The sequence below is a fragment of the Numenius arquata genome, chromosome 13, assembly GCF_964106895.1.
Source record: "Numenius arquata chromosome 13, bNumArq3.hap1.1, whole genome shotgun sequence".
NCBI lineage: Eukaryota > Metazoa > Chordata > Aves > Charadriiformes > Scolopacidae > Numenius > Numenius arquata.
Genome location: NC_133588.1, coordinates 11,052,841 through 11,069,239, shown reverse-complemented (window position 1 = coordinate 11,069,239; position 16,399 = coordinate 11,052,841). Strand labels below are relative to the sequence as shown.

The following is a 16,399-nucleotide window of genomic DNA, read 5'->3' as shown; positions in this document are numbered from 1 at the left end:
TCCTCTGCTGAAAGGCACCGGAGAAGGGCAAAGACTGATTATTCCGACTGCCTCCCTGCAAGCTTCCCGGGGGTCTTCCAGCCGGGAGCCTGCCGGTCCCCCCGACACGCTCCTTTGGCGAGAACGGCAGTTCTCCAGGTACAGGCAGTGCGTAGGAATGCAGGAGGGAGAGCGCCTCACTCTGTCTCTTATCTCTGGAAACGAGGGATCGTAGTGCCAGGAGAGCAGCTGACAGCAGGGGATTCCTCCTGGAGTTTGGAAAAAATAAAAAAAAAAAAAACAAAACCAAAGCAAAGCTTAAAGACTCCCGAAAGAGCAGGTGTGGAGCCCGGCAGGAGTGGAGCATCGGAAGCATCGCATCCGGGCCAGGAGCTCGCTGCAGCCGGCAGCATGGAGCCGGGAGCAGCCGTGTCAGCAGGGCAGGGAGACCCGGGATGGGGTTTGGGTGGGGAGCAGCACCCTGCTCCCCCCGACACCCCCTGACAGCCCGGCAGCAGATGCCTGTCAGAGGGAGCAGGGCTGCCTCGGGGTTGTTTATCCACTCAGCACAGCCGGAGCAGCCAGTGCTGCTTTCCCATGGTGGTTATGGGGCTGGTCCAGCCCCAGTTCCTCCTGGTCCTGAGTCGGGCTGGGGTCACAGATTCGTGCTGTGGCACAGGAGTGTGACCCATCAAAATGCTTTCTCAGGAACCATCCAGTCTGGGCCATCAATGGAGACCTGCCAGGGCACACTGTGGGGTCTAAGGGAGGTCTGCTGGCTGTCCCCTGCCATCCTGCACGGTCCACTGGCAGCACAGGGGGACTGTCCCTAAAGGAGCTGCCATACAGGTCTCTTCTGAGTTCCTGCAGGTCAGTGTCTCCTGGAAAAGTGGCTGCGAGACACCCCCTGTCCAGCTCTCTGAGTCCAGCTAGGCTGGGCTCGGCATGAAGCATTCAAAAGACTTAATTTGCAAAATCTGGAACAATTCATTAACAGCGAAAGGTCTAATTAATATTAGAAAGTGCTCAAACCACATTCTGCTGCTGCCAGGGAAGAGCCGACCAGCACCCCCTGCTCCGCTCTGGCCCCGGAGACCCGGCTTGCCTCCCTGGGCTCCTCACCTTCACGTTTTTCCACAGGCACTTCTGAAACCTGGAAAAGCCGCTCCAGCGGCCAGGAAACTGTTAATCGAGCAGCTCCAGCCTGCTGGGTCAGCAAGCACTTTCCACCAGGAGCAAATCACTCAGCCAGTGCCGTGGGGCGGGCGAAGGCAGCACCAGCCGTGCCTGAGAGCACCATTTACCAGGGGGCGAGGGCTGTGCCCGACGCAGGGCATCTGATCAAGACTCTGGAGCTCCCCATGAGAGCATTAGCTGCCACCATGGCAGGAGGGTAAAAATAAGCCTTTTTTTTTTTTTCTTCTTAACAAAATAGATTCCCTTTCAAAGGGATGTTTTGCTCTTTCTCAGTATTTTCTGCTGTGCGGCAATCGGTCTGCAAAAACACCATGGAATTGTGACAGGAATGGCAGGGATGTTCACTGTGGAATGCCCTGGGGACACAGTCATGAGTGTCCCAGCTCTCCTGTCCTTCAGGCACCACGTCCTCAAGCTGGACTGGGTTTGGCAATACACAAAGCAGGGCTGAGGCTTTCTCCTCTGACACAGCAGGAGGAGCCCAGGGCACTGCCATCCCTTCCCTGCTGCTGACGTGCACGAGTGCTGCCGTGCCAAGCATCACCAGTGACGGATCTTCCCAGCTCCAGTCCTGCCCAGCAGCACAGCCAGGGAGGTTCTGAGCGAGTCTTTCATATTCCAGCTGCCAACAGCAAAATCCGCTCGGTCTGTCGCTCCCGGGCCAGGTTCTGTTGGTGGTGTTGGTAGACTGTGTGGCTTTGGTTTGCTAACCTCACAGCGCGTGTCCTCAGGTGTCCTCTGACTCCCACCTGCCAAGGGGGCACGGCGAGCCGCTTGGGAAACAGCTTGGGAAAACCCACCTGTCTTCTGCGGAGCTTTAAGCACAAAGGAATAGGTGTAGAAATCATGTGGGGATGGTGGAAACCCACCCACCCCCCTCCCCCAGAAGCTGGGAAGGGCTGTGTGACAGTTTGCCAGTCGGCGTGGTGCCACCCTGCTCCTGTGTCATCTCAGCACCCCAGTTTTCAGCTCGCAGCCCCACGGCTGAAGCTGGCACATCACAACCCTGCCGACACTGTCATTGCTGCAAAGCTGGTGACACGTGTTACCAAACAGTCTTCTGCCTCACCATCCTCCCAGGCATCCGAGTGACATCTGTCCCCGGTGAGTGGGGACGCTGTGTTGGCAGCGGCTGTGTGGAGGGTGGGCTCCTCCTGGGGGGGCAACTCCCAGGTGCCAACCTCTCCTCAGCACCCATTCGCAGGGCTGAGATCTTTGCTTAATGAAGCCCCATGGGCCAGACCCATTACGAGGGCAACACTATCACCCTTCATCGGGTTTTTCCAGCAGATCCTGAGACAGTCCCAGCTCTGCATCCAGACTGGGATGAAGCCACCATTCCTCGTGATTTACCTGAAAAGTCTCATTTTTACCCTGTGCGCTTCTGCTGCCTCAGAGCTTCTCCAAGGTGCTCAGTGTTTCATTTCCCCAGCCAAAGTGTTCTCTTGGTCAATAGCTGGTTCAAATGTTTGTTCATGACACCTTTGATGTAAAAACGTTGCCGTGTTTGCCAGGAACAAGCTGACCCATGGTTGAGGGTGTTGGCCCAGGAGGGTTTGCTCCTGTAGCTCTGCTCTTGGGAGCAAAGAGCCCCTTGTCCGGCGCGTCCTGGGAAAGCAGCTCGGGCACCGTGTTAGTCACTGAGAGATCTCTCCGCTCTGCAAAGGAGGTACACAAACTAAAGGCCGTAGTGGCAGAATCACAAGGGCCCTTTCATCTTTGCAACGAGTATTTTGCAACTTGAAGAACCCCATTGCAGAAATCTCTGGGGTTTGAGTTTGGAAATAGGTTCTCCATTGCAGCTTGTCTGCTTTTTAGAGTTTGTTTAGGCAAGACCTGTGTCTCCAGTCCAGCAACGATTGCCAAGTAACTATCTATAGACAACCCTTCCCTCTAAATAGATCTTGCCAAAAAAACCTAATTTTTGAAACAAATCTAGCCTGGAAAAGGTCTTTCATGCCTTTCACTCAGTGCCTGATGGTTCATGGCATGGTTTGTGCCAGCCTGCGGTCTCCACACGCTGAGCCGTGGGTCAGCATGGCATGTTATCCGCTGAGCTGATGGAGATGCCCACAGCTTGCTTTAAGATGCTGAACAGGCAGCCCCTGGCAGCTTGATAGGGAGGCCTGGCCCGGCTGCATGCCCTCTTGCTGCTTGGAGCCATGCTGCTCAAGCCATCCTGCTGCCGGTTATATCTATATTATATATATGTGTGTGTATATATATGTATAAAACAGGCCAGGTTCGATGAGGCTTTGAGCAACCTGGTCTAGTGGGAGGTATTCCTGCCAATGGCAGGAGGGGTTGGAACTCGATGATCTTTAAGGTCCCTTCCAATCCAAACCATTCTATGATTCTATCATTTTATATATATATATATTTATATATACACATATATATAATTGAAACTCCAGCAAAGTGCAGCCCACCCCCAGCTCAACCGGCGCAGGAGCCTGTTCAGTATGCAGCTCAGCAGAGCCTTTAACATTTCGCAGAACAGATGCCCACTGAGCATCTTGAAACAAATCCAAAGGTAGCGGTGACGGCTGCTGTCAGGGAAACAATAATCCCATGGCCTTGCCGGCATCAGCTGCGCCGCAGCACCGGAGCTGAGCCACGTGCGGTGGAGGCTTCCGCCGCCGCCTGCTTTGTCTGATGAAAGGAGCCCAGTCGGAGGTAGCCCGGCCAAGCAGAGGTGGAGACGTGGTGTCAGAGACCGTAATCTTCTCATCAGCCAAAATCTCCTTCCTCGCACAGCTGGCTGCGAGGAAGGAAATACTGTTTCTGTCTCCGTGCTGCGGGAAGCAGCTGAGCACAGGCAGGGTTGTCCTGACCCCGCTGTTGTGTGCTGCTGGAGTGATTCCTGTGCCGGAGGGAGAGGGAAGGGCTTTGGGAGGAGGATGGAGAGGTGATGGGGTGCTGTTGGGGCTCACCATTCCCCAGCTGAGATTGTCTCACTGCTGCAAGCTCACATCAGTCCTCCTGAAACCAGAGCAGGACCAGGCAGCTCTGGAGGCTGGTGTAGCAGGAGGACCAGGCTGGTCCTGGGCTCCTCTCCAGCCACAGCAGCCCTGGGGCTCCCAGCCAGGCTGGACACAGGGACACTGACCAGGCATGCGCAGAGAGGAGAGATGGCCAGACAATAGCAAGGGCAGTTGTCCCCGTTTCACACAAGAAGAGATGGTGGTTCAGGAGCAGGATCACACAGGTATCGAACTGCCCTGGATTCAGCTGGGAAAGAGTTAATTTTCTTTCTAGTGATTGCTGTGAAAGGAATGTCAATAATACCCAGTGGTTTTAGTTGTTGCTAAATGATATTTACGCTATTCAAGGACTTTTTTCAGCTTCCCATAGAAGAATAGACAGAAGGATGGAATGGCCAATGAAATATTCCATACCATAGACATTATGTTCAGTATAAAAATGGGGGTTAGGTGGGGGGTGGTAATTTGTGATCACTGCTCGAGATGGTGCCAATTCACTGGGCACTGAGTGGTGAGAGTGACCCATGTCATTATTATTATTGTTATTTTCCCTTTTCTGTTATTGTTTCTATTAAACTGTCTTTACCTTAACCCACAAAGTTTTTTTTTCTCCCTTTGTCCTCCTTTTTTTTCCACTGTTCCCCAGCTTCTTGGGGGGGGTGGGGGAAAGGGAGGGGTGAGCGAGTGGCTGTGTGGTTCTAGTTGCCAGCTTGGGTTAAACCACAGCGTGAACCCACTGATGAACTGCTTCCACAGCATCCCTCCTGTCCCTGTGCTGATGCCCTGGGAGCACTCGGGAGCCACGGGCATGGCCAACTGGAAAGGAGGGTCAGCAGAAACGTGGCTTAGAAGGTGGTGTCATCTCATGGAGGGGAGAGTTCTGTTCCCCACTCAGAAATCCCCCCCTGTTGCCTCTGTTGCCCCTGCCTGCTGGGGATGGGTGGGCTCATTCACCACCAGGCACAGGCACCCTCATTGGGAGCCCCGGGGAGGAGGGCACAGCCCTTGCCATGGGCCCTTGGTGAAGTGCCAGGTTTGGAAATGATGCTCTTAGCACTGTTTAACGGCAGCATGTGGGGGAGAGTCATTAAGCAAACGACAGCATCCTTTTAACTAGCCTCCCTGGCCAAGGAAATCCCTGCTGGCCTGGGAGGCAGCGAGCACTTTGCTGTGCGGGATGTGCTGGCGCACAACCCGTCCTGATGTGCTGGGCTGGTAGCAGATGGCGCAGGGCAGAGGGTAATGTGGCTGTCCTCGGCGGACGGCGGTCCCCCGGAGCGTGCTCCATCCTGTCAGCGCGGGAAGTGACAGCGAGACCCTGACGCTCGGCTTACGGGAGAAAGAGACGGGGGGAAATTACAGAGCTCATCCCAGAAGCTCACAATAATCACAATAATAATGCTAACCACCCGCCATGCCATGCTGCTGGCGGGGCTGGAGAGATCCGTGCGAGAAGCAGCGATAGCGTTTGTGGGAAGCACAGGGATGGAGGGTGAGTGGTGAGAGGGGGGTCTCCCCTCCCTCTCCATGCCCAACCTGAATCGACGCTTCCTCCTGTCCCTGGCTGTGTGGGGAACATCTGGGAGGGCGATAGCTTGGAGAGCATGTCTCCTTCTAAAAGCACATTTCACAGTTGACAGTGGCACTTCTCTGAGTGTGGGGGCACGTCTCCATGGGCAGGTGTGAGCAGACCCTGCCCATGCTCCTGCTGGGGATGGCTGTGCAGGGATGCTGGTGGTGGCCGTGCAGGGATGGTGGTGATGGCCCTGCAGGGATGCTGGTGGTGGTCATGCAGCGATCCTGGTGGTGGCCGTGCAGGGATGGTGGCGATGGCCCTGCAGGGATGCTGGTGCAGGCCAGCCATCAGCCTGACTGGCTCCAGCTGCCACCCAGCTGAGTCAGCTGGGCACGGCGCCCAGCCTAACGAGCCTGCTCCAGTGCCCAGCCTAATGAGCCTGCTCCATAGCCAGGCTCCATCACAGCACCCACATCACCTCGGCACAGCTTGGGGGGCTGGGACGGGTACTCCACATGGTACCAGGAGCTCAGGCTGCTGCCAGCTCAGGTGTTTCATTGTGGCACAGACATGCCCTGAATTCCTGCTGCCGCAAGCAGAGCCCAGAGCCTTCCCTTGCTGGAAACAGGCTCTGAAGCCAAGCAATGCTGGGAAGTGGGGCAGAGACGAGACCCTGGTGACAGGCTCTGCCCTGGCAGTTTGCTTTGCAAACAGGCTCCAGAGAAATGAGCTGTGGCTGACGCCTCCCCGACAGACTCAAGGGCACACAGGGATGTGAATTCAGTCCTTGCTCACTGCAAGGAGAGATAAGGGGAGCGAGTCATCCGGGCAGGTGCAGAGCCCTTCTGCTTTCACATCAGGAGACCTTGGTGCAGAGAAATCTTCTGCCCCCACCCAGCTCTGTCTCACGGACCCAACTGTCCCTAGGACCTGTCCCTGGGACCATTCTCCCCATCACAGAGCAGGGGAAAATGCAAATGTGGCAGCTTTCTGTGTGCTTAAATCCTGAAGAGCAACCTGGGAACCGTATGTCATTGAACCAGGTCTGAATTCCCTCTCCTCTCCCTGTCTTCTCTGTATGAATAAGCAGCTCCTGATCTCCCTGACGAAAGCTCGTGGCTCTCCAGTCCCCCAGTGCCACGTTTTAATTAATGTTCACTCTCCAGTCCTGTGTCAGTCACACATGCCACAGTGATACCGGGCGCAGAAGGTAGTTTATCACAGCAGTCATGAATTCCTTTCAACCCCGAGCAGCCAAACACCCAGAGAGCCCGAGTTTAAAACTCTCCCACAACTTTAAAATATTCCAGACAGCCTTCAACATCCAGGAGAGTGCCAGGAGGCAGGCAGGCAAATGCAGGAACAATTAATCATTCCCTGGCCGAACTGAGCAAGATGAGCCACTCAGGATTTTGGCATGTGCCAGCTGAGCAGGGGCACAGCTCTTTTGGGGAGCAACCTGAATTTCAGAACTGATTCTGATATTTCATTGCTCTGACACCATAAAATCTCTGGGCGTTTGCTGCCTTTGCACACACCACGTGCAAGCTCTGTGGCGTGCCGGAGGTGAGGTAGAAATGGGGTTCTGTAATGCTGTGTGGCTGGTGGACATGTCCTGTGGTACCTGGGCTGGGAATTGTGCCGGGAATGCTGCAAAGCAGCACTGGGGGGACCAGAAGGAGAACTAGGAAGGAGGGGAGCGAGGCAGAGGTGGGGTTCAGCGATGTGAACGGTGGAGGCGTGCTCACCTCTGCTGGGTGACACTGTGAGTCCCCAAGAGGAGAGGGGACCTCATCTCTGAAGGAGAGGACTGGGGTCCCCACTTGGCAGTGGGGATGCTCTTCCCTGGTCCACCCAACAAAGCCCCGAAGTCTTGACCCTTACCAGACCCCACGTGCTCCTTGCACAGCTTTCACCCAAACCAGAGGTTTAGCAGGTCCTCCTGGCTCAGCAGGCTCTCAGCCACAGGGATGCTGTGGTCCAGGACCCCAGGCTGTCCTCCTTCCCCAAAGGTGGGACACATGGCTGGATGGAGGGCAAGGCAAGTGCGCATGGGAACTCCTGCAGCCCCAGCAGTGCCGGTTCTCCCTGCTTTGTTGGAAGCTGCTTTTTCCCTGCTGCCAATCTCCGTCTCATCTCCGCGTTTGAGCTTTCCAGCCAGCAGTGAGATGAGGTCTGCAGGCGATGCCGCAGCGGGGAGCAGGCCGGGTGTGTGGACACAATGGCAGCACGTGTCATTAAGGAGAAGATGGAGACTGACTTGCGAGGGGAGAGCTAAGGGCCCCCCTGGTGCTGCCATCAAGGCTCTGAAATGGAAATGCGAGGTCCCCCCCCCTCCGCCCACCGGTTGGCAAAGGCTCTATTAGCAGGATGTGAGTAATCATCTTAAGTAGATATCAAAGTGCACCAGCTTGTTAAGCATTTAGCCAGGTTGTGCTGACATGACCTCTCTCCTCAATCTTCTCAGCCTCGGCACGAGTGGCTAATTACCAGATCACACCTGCCACACGCCTTCTCCCCCTGCAGAAAGGACAGGTCGCATCCAACGTGTTGCTTAGGCCAGTCATCTTCCCGATGTCATCCCCCACCTTTTTTTTTTTTATTAGTAGTAGCCACGCAGGAGTCGGGGAAAGCCCCCCTTGTGAGCAGTGGCATTAACAGCTGGAAGTCCCCAGAGCAAGGGCTGCTCCAGGGGATGGCAGGGGCTGGTGGCTGTGGTCAGGGCATGCACATGGTGCTGGAACTGCTAGGAAAGACCTGCTGTGTCTTTTGCAGGCTGCTGGAGGCCCGTGTCTTATCACTGGAATGGGCGAGCAGGTGGGAGGAAGAGGAGGCTGGGGACTATGTGATGGGGTCTGAACAGCCCCAGTGATGGCAATGCTCCAGGAGGAGTCACATCCTACTGGGACAGGACAACGGAGGTCTTTTTGATGGGTGATGGCCAGGAAGATGAGGAAGAGGCTGAACTGGAGCCTGCTTGTCTTGTGGTCCATGGTGAGAGTGTGCTAGGGAACGTGTCCACCTGCAGCAATGGCTCCTAGTTTCATTGCTTCCATATTAAAGGAATTCTGGGTGCATAGCTGTTAAGCCATGGCTGTCTCCCCTCTGCATGTCCCTGGGAGCAGGCTGTCACGTGGGAAAGGCTGACACCCCGTCCCGGGGGTCTCCGCAGAGATGCTCAGGATCATCATGCTGAGTGTGGCTCTCCCCACGTGTCAGTACAGGCAGCTGGGCTCAGGGCCTGGCAGGGGCATCACCCGAGTGCCACATCCGCATGGCAGGAAAGGCAGAGGAGAAGCAAGGGGACAGCCTCTGATGGAGCCCACTTTGCTTTGCAGGAGACACGGCAGCGTACAAAGACGGCGTTTACTGGATCAAGGGCCGCACCTCAGTAGACATCATCAAAAACGGGGGGTTCAAAATCAGTGCTCTGGAGGTGGAACGTCACCTGCTCGCACACCCGCACATCACAGGTACCCTGCTCTCCCCCAGTCCCCATCCCACGCCGTGCTATGCCTGGCCGAGGAGGGACGGTGTGCGGAGCCGGGCTCCAGCGACAGCCCTGGCTCGGTGAGCGCAGACGTGAGGCTGCCCGAGGGCTCGTGCCCAGAGGCTGTTTCCCAGCCTCCCCATTAGCGAGGCTGGGTCCGAGCGAAGAGCAGGCTGCATTTAAAGCCTGCCGTTTACTTGTCTCCCGGGGCTGAAGCCGGGAAGCCTGCGGCCGGGTGCCGAGTCAGCAGCAGCTCTCATCTGATTTTGAAAATGAGACTATAATTAAATCTGTCCTGCCCTTGTGCGTGACCCTGTACGAGGGGATGCAAGTGGTGCCCCCGGCTCCACACCACTCTGTACATCATATTCCTCCCTGTCGACTCTTAAATTGCTGAAACCACGGGGCTTCCTGCATTTTCCTTGGTGAAAAGCTCTGTTCTTGGAAATTGTGTCAGCACAAAAGTCCCCGGTGTTTTTCCTGTGCTAACATCCCACGGCATCTTCCCCCACCACACTGCCCTTCCCTGCACATCGCTGCTGCTGGCACCTACCAGCGGTGCTGAGCCCCTCTTCTACCCCACGCTCGGACCCCAGGAATTGCTGGGGTTTCTCAGGCCAAGTCCTCTGCTCTCTCTGCAGACGTAGCTGTGATCGGGCCCCCGGACATGGTCTGGGGCCAGAGGGTCAGTGCTGTCGTGCAGCTGCGCAAGGGCAAGATGCTCTCCGTGAAGGACCTGAAGGACTGGGCCAGGTAAGGTGCCACGGGGCAGTGCCCGGTGTGCAGCGCGGCATGGCAGGGCTGGTGCGGGCAGCAGGCAGGGAGAAAGCAGGCTCAAAGCCTGCAGCATCCTCATTAGGGACATGTCAGAGGAAGGCTGAAGGGTTGGCCAGCAGCAACATAGTGCCTCAGGCTCTGGGGATGGAGAAAAGACCACAGCTCCAACCAGGAGGTCACTGAGCACGTGAGATAATGGAAATAAATGGGCTTCTCACCCCAAAAGTGCCTTTGACAAATGACCTGTGCGGTGTGGCCAAGCAGCTCTTACCTTGCACAGCAGGAGCTCCTGGCAGCCCCGAGCCCAGCTGCCAGCAGAAAACATGGCACAGAGCAAGCACCAGGATAGGGGAAGCTTCATGTTTTCTCAGCAGCAAGAACATTTGCTCAGCTTTTCCCCAGTGCAATCGCTCCTTGCCTGCCTTCCTACCCGCTGGAAGCCAGCCCAACCTGATCCCAGTTAGTCCCAGAGACATCTCCCATGGGGTTTGGAGAAGCGGGGCGGGGGGGACACACCAGAGCTCGTAAGCCTTGCACAGTGTCACTGCAGTACCAGCGAGCCTGGCACAGAGCAGTCACCTGCCATCCTGCAAGGTTTCGGCATGGAAACCTGCGCCTCCTCATTCAAATCAATCAGAGAGCGGCCAGCGCTGAGGTTTCGGGCATCAGCCATGGGAGCGTAAGCAGGCGGGAGCCAGGAAGCAGAATCACCAGGTTTATCACTAATATTCCATTAGCAAAATATTTAATAGCAGATTCTTTCTTTTCCTGGCAACTCCCTCCTTCGGGCTGCGGCTATTTTTGGCGAGGCTGGCGCTGTTTTGTAAGCGGCAGGAGCACTTGTTTCATCAGGGGCTGCGCAGCAGCCAATTAAAGATTTCCCCTGGATCTGCAAAAATCACAGTTGGGGGACTGCGATTTAGCAAATGCAAGGAGGATGCTGGCTGGCTGGCTGCTGCTCTGATTAAACAGTTACGTAGGGGGGGGGGAAGAGAAGCAAACAAAGAAACCAAACCCACAAGGGTGGCTGCTGGGGCAGAGGGGCCAAGACCTTGCCAGGGTGTCCCTCCTGCTGCTGTGCACGTGTTAACCCTCAGGCTGCTGGTCATCTGGGTCTCCTGCTCCTGCCAGGGCAGCCCACAACCACCAGCAGCTTTTGCTTGATCTTACTGATGTCCCCTTGCAAGCTGAAATGCCCCTTCCTGGCCAGGCTCAGCCTGTCCTGGTCGGTACAGGGTCTGGTGCTCTGGGGTTTTCCATTCAGGACCCTTCGTGGCCTCAGCATGGGGCAGGAGCGACGGAGAGTGAGGCAGGAGCGACGGAGAGTGGGGCAGGGAGATCTTCACCATGCTGTGTGGTGGCTGCTCATCCCTAAGCCTCCTGGCAGGGACATTACTGACCCCGACAGATCCCTTTGTCTGCCACCCGTGGCTGTACTTCACAAGTCACCCAGGGGTTGCTTGGCACAGGGCAGGGGGCTGCGCTCAGCCCCGCCATGTGCTCCTCTGCCTGTACCCCTGCCAGGGTGTCCCCCTTGTCCCTCCACCTCTCTTCCCACCACCATCCCCAGCTTTGTGGACAGAAACGGTGCTGTTCTGCCCACACAGAGCAAGGGCAGGAGCCCTTGAAACAGAAGCCCCCAGGGGGTCAGAGAGGCCGTCTGGGCTCCTCTGGGGCTGCTGCTCCCTGCCCAGCTCCAGGCATGGCTCCGGCTCCCCCCACCCACCTCTCCCTCTCGCCCTGTCTCTCCCCTTTATTTTTTATGTCACTTATGTTCGTTTGGCCCTCTTTCTCGCACACCCTGGCAGGAGACACATGTCCCTCTTCAGAGTGATTCATTTTGCGGCTTTCGCCTCCAATCCTGCTTCCCGGCGACAGGCGCCATCCCGAGTTAGAGGCATCCATATGGCAGGGGGTGCTGGTGGCAGGCGGGGGGAGGAGGACCGGGCCATGGTTGAAGGGCTCAGCAGACTTGGCATCTCGCATTAGAGTCAGTGCCAGGACGCTGCCGGAGCTGGGCACAGCCCCAGGTTGGTGACACACGGGCAGCAGAAGGCAGGAGGCCCCCCCCTCTGTGCTCTGCAAAGGGCATGGGGATGATGCTCGGTGCTCAGGCTCCCTCCCGCAGCGGGAAGACCCCCCCCGCGGGACAGCGTGAGTCACTGGCAAGTCATCGGCAAGCGCCCGGGGAGGTGACCCACCTGTGGACCTCGGGGACTGGCACCAGTCATGTGGGGAGTCCAGCATCCATCACACCACTGCACTCTTTTCCCCCTCCCATCTCTAACGAGGAGGATCGATGGGTCTGCGATAGGGGGCTCTGCCTCGCTTACTGAAGGCTCTCCATGCCCCCTTCCGGGGGGGCTGGTGGTGTTTTGAGGTGCTGGTGGGGTGCGTCGCGCTCAGGGGATGCTGTATGGCAGAGATGGCTGCTCCCGAAGGGCAGGGGACCCAGGAGAGGGTGACCCAGCACAGGCAGTGCCCTCACCGATGGGGCAGAGCATGGCAGGGAAGACCAGGTACCGGTAACAAGGTCCGCAGGCAGCTCCAAACACAGCAAGCAGTGAGCTGGGTCCAGGGTTCAACCAGGGAGCACAGGCAGGAGCAAAACAGGGCCAAAGATGAGCTATGGTGGGGCCAAAGTCCTCCCAGGAGACAGGGAGAAGGACAGGGCTGGAAAAAAGCTCTGCACCTCCAAGGGGTCCCTGCAGGGACGAGCTGCTGGCAGCACAGGGCTGAGGTCCCTGCAGAGACAGGCTGGGAGTAGACACAACTCAGAAGAGGGCTAGGACACAGGGCTGAGCCTAAATGGGCTTCTGGGGCGTGGGTGGGGGGCCCAGGTGGGGCTGATTGGGGCCATTAGGGCTGCAGGTGCCCCCAGGACAGCTCATCCTGCAGAGGGGTGGCTCTCCAGTGCCCCTTGTCTACAGCACAGAAACGTATGACCAGCGAAGGGTGTGACCCCTCATCCCTGGAAAGTGCCCGGGCATGGTTCTCCAGGGCAACAAAGCCACTTGCCTGCAGAGCCACGGATGGGGTGGCTCGTTTGTACACCGTGATGGACTGTAGGATGCAGGGTTAGGGTGAATGCCCCCCTGGATCCAGCGGCGTTTGCGAGGTCTCGGAACAGGCTCTGTAGGATGGAGGGGCTGGAAGTGCTGGTCTGTTGGCCGTAATGGGCTGTGCTTCTGCGTTGCAGGGACACCATGGCACCGTACACCATTCCAACCGAGCTGATTGTGGTGGAGGAGATCCCACGCAATCAGATGGGAAAAGTCAACAAGAAGGAGCTTCTGCAGCGCTTTTACCCAGCCTAGAGCATGGCCTCAGGCCTGGACCGGGAGCCCAGGTGGTGTTTGGTCCTCCATGACATCCGTTCTCCCTCTACAACAGCACTGACGAGCGACCAGCGGTGATTAGCAGTGGCAGGTCTGGGCTCACTGCAGTCTCGTCCATCAATAAAGTCCAGTGAAAGCAGGATTCATCCCACATGGTCTCCTCTTTGGCTGAACTGAGATGGAGTTGCAGGGCTGCCTTCCTGGAGCAGGAGCTGTTGCAGGAGGCTCAGGGCAGTCCTGGGTCTAGAAGGGAAGTGTGGGATGAATGCTGGGGGGTCCCAGGACTGCCCCCCATGCCAGCGCTGGCAGCAGGCATGTGCTGGCCAAAGTTGCTCTATTTGGCACCCATGTAGGTGATGGGAGCCCAGTAAAAAGCAGACACCACGACCACCTCCACATCCACCCCAAGCCTGTCCCAGCAGCAGCTGCTCGGGGGCAGACAAAGCCCCACTGGCCCCACGGTGCCCACCAGAGCTGCTCTGCCTGGGTGGGGAGGGCTGACCAGGCACCCTGGCTCCCCAACCTTGCCTCCATCTGCCCCTCTGGGTGCTTATCCTCCTTCCCGTTACAGCTCTGCCTCAGGCCACGTGCAACTCATCACCAGGTGAAATTACTCTTTAGATCAAACCCCTGTCTTCGGCCAGCTGTGGTGATGCCTCATAATTTTGGTCCTCTCTGTCTTTTCCCACGGACGTGGCGACTTTCCCCATAGTTTGGTTTATAGAGAGGGAGAGTCTGAGAGAGCAAGCGGATCCCCTCACCGGTGGGAGCCAGGTCACCCTGGGATGCCCCATAACCTGCTGTGAACCTGCTCCACCAAACGCCACCTCCCATTTCCCAGCAGAAGTGAAGAATAAATAGAAAATCACAAATAAACACTGGCTGCACTTACCAACCCAGTGCAACTCCCCCACCCGGGTGCTCCCACACCAGCTGGGCCCCTGGAGCGATGGCAGAGGTGCCGGCACCACTGGGGCAGAGCCCCGCTGCCCTGCCCAGTGCCGGGGAATGCTCCTCCACCTGTGACAGCCATAACGGAGGGGGAAAGATGGGGGAGGAAGGGGCAGGGATGGCTGCCAGGGGCTTGCAGTGACTTCAGTGCGACAGGAGAGCCGTGAAGCATTGCAATAACGTGCAGCGAGCCCGGGGAGATGGGGAGGAGCAGCGTGGACAGGCAGGTGCTGGAGATGGGCTCGGTTTTTGACCGTGGCCACAACATGGTGAGGGGTGCAAGCCACGGTGGGTGCATGGTCCAGCATGGGGTGGGAGCAGAGCCGAGCAGGGAGCTGGAGGCACCGGGGAGCAGATGCAGCATGAATTATAGTGTGTGTGTGTGTGTGTGTGTGTGTGTGCGCGCTGACACCGGCGCCCATGTCTGAAGGTCATCGATTTCCTGGAGGACAGGCGGTATCGATAAACCCTACCTTTATAAACGGAATTTTGTCCCTGTTTGACTTCATGCGGGAGCTGCCGGCCATGCAGCAGTGGGCAATGGGGATCGATAACACCAGGGGGACACGGCGGTCATGCCCTGCTGCTCCCGGCCCAGTGAGTCCATCCCCGGTGTGGGGACAGTGCACTGGGGAGGCAGCGCAGCGGTGGGATGCTGGTCTGGTCCTGTCTGGTGCCAAGGGGGTGACAGGGAGCCCCAGGTTTCCCTGCCAGCCGATGGGACCCTGGGAGCAGCAGAGAGGACAGCAGGAATGGGGAGCACAAATACTTACATCAAATGCCTTTGTTAGGGTCAGTGGAGCCCCAAACATCCGGAAGGACAATCAGTGAGCATGGAGAGGACATGGAGGGGACAGCTGGCAGACACATGGCACTGGGCAGAGAAAGCAGGGATGGGACGGGGAGAAGAGAGGGTACGAGAAAGAGGATATGGATGGGGACAGGCTTCCTCCACCACAGCCCCTCCATCCCACCCCACCCCTCCTGCATGGACAGGTCCATGCACCCACTCTGTCCATCCCTGCACCTTGCCCACCGCAGCATCTCCCAGGGCAGTGGCAGCACCTGGAATTCAGTACTTCAGGCTCAGAAGGGGTTGGGACAGGGCCCTACAGGGACACACAGAGCTCACCCAGCCACCCCTTCACCATCCCAGCCCGGGCAGGTACAGCCCTCCAGCACATGGGCACACGGGCACGGTGCACGGCTTGTCCCCTCGCCGCAGCGTGCAGAGCCGAGCACCAGCAGCTCACACCGGTCTGCAGGAGGGACCGAACGGATCCTTTGTTAAAACATCAACGATGCAGTAAATTTTTTAACTTACCAAATAGATCAATATCAAATTATCATGTCTCACATTCATAACTCTTAAGCAAGCAACAATGGAGAGAGACAAGGTCACTGGAGAATAAATAGCAGCAAAAGCTCTTAATGATCTATCATTCTCGACAACCCCAGGCACCCAGCACCAGCCCGGTGACAAGATCATTAATAAAACTCTGCAGGAACGCTATCGATTGCTTTGATGGATGATCACAGGTAGCAAATACTGTAAAACACCTGGTTGTCACACACTAAAATGAGTAGTTTGACTCACACCTCGGCACGGGGACCCGGCTGTGACTCTGCCGGGTTTTCTCCTCGGCGGTGGCTTTCGCAGGGAGGGTGGTCGGCTGCGCCGCCTTGGGGTGCCAGTGGCCGCAGCTGCAGCCAGATTTGGGGCTGCCATCCATGCTGGACCCCCACGGCTCCCACCTCCACTCCCCCACCACTGTTCATCCCTATAGATAGGACCTGTTAATTAAAAGCCTCATTAAAGCACCTGGTCTCGGAGCCCCAAAGCCCAGGCTAGGAGCTGAGCTGGCTGGAGGTGGATTTTGGTGATGTGGTGCCACTGGATGAACCTGGAGAGCTGCTCCATCCCCTCACTGCTGGATGAGGCTCCAGGACACCAACACAGCCTGGACCTCAGGGATGGATGGGGGTTCCCAAGGCCATGGGCTCTACTCCCCCATGCTGCATCCCTCCAGGGTGCGGGGCGGGGGGGCTGCATGCATCCCCCCCACGGCTCCAGGTGCTTCACTTGCGAGCCACGTCCGCATCGACGGTCTGATCATATGTACACAACCATTCAATTACCCTGTAATGGCTACAGGCTATTAAGCCA

General features: G+C 57.3%; 1 protein-coding gene across 2 annotated transcripts in view; it reads left to right on the top strand.

Moving 5' to 3' along the window:
- Positions 1 to 13,431, top strand: part of ACSF3 (acyl-CoA synthetase family member 3) — a 66,243-nt gene extending 52,812 nt beyond the window's left edge. For both annotated transcript variants that reach the window (XM_074157955.1, XM_074157956.1), the window contains 3 exons: positions 9,015 to 9,149; positions 9,808 to 9,919; positions 13,143 to 13,431. In XM_074157955.1, the coding sequence (XP_074014056.1) occupies positions 9,015 to 9,149; positions 9,808 to 9,919; positions 13,143 to 13,260 (365 nt within the window). In that variant the 3' untranslated portion in view covers positions 13,261 to 13,431. The remainder of the gene's footprint in view (positions 1 to 9,014; positions 9,150 to 9,807; positions 9,920 to 13,142) is intronic.
- The last annotated feature ends 2,968 nt before the right edge of the window (positions 13,432 to 16,399 follow it).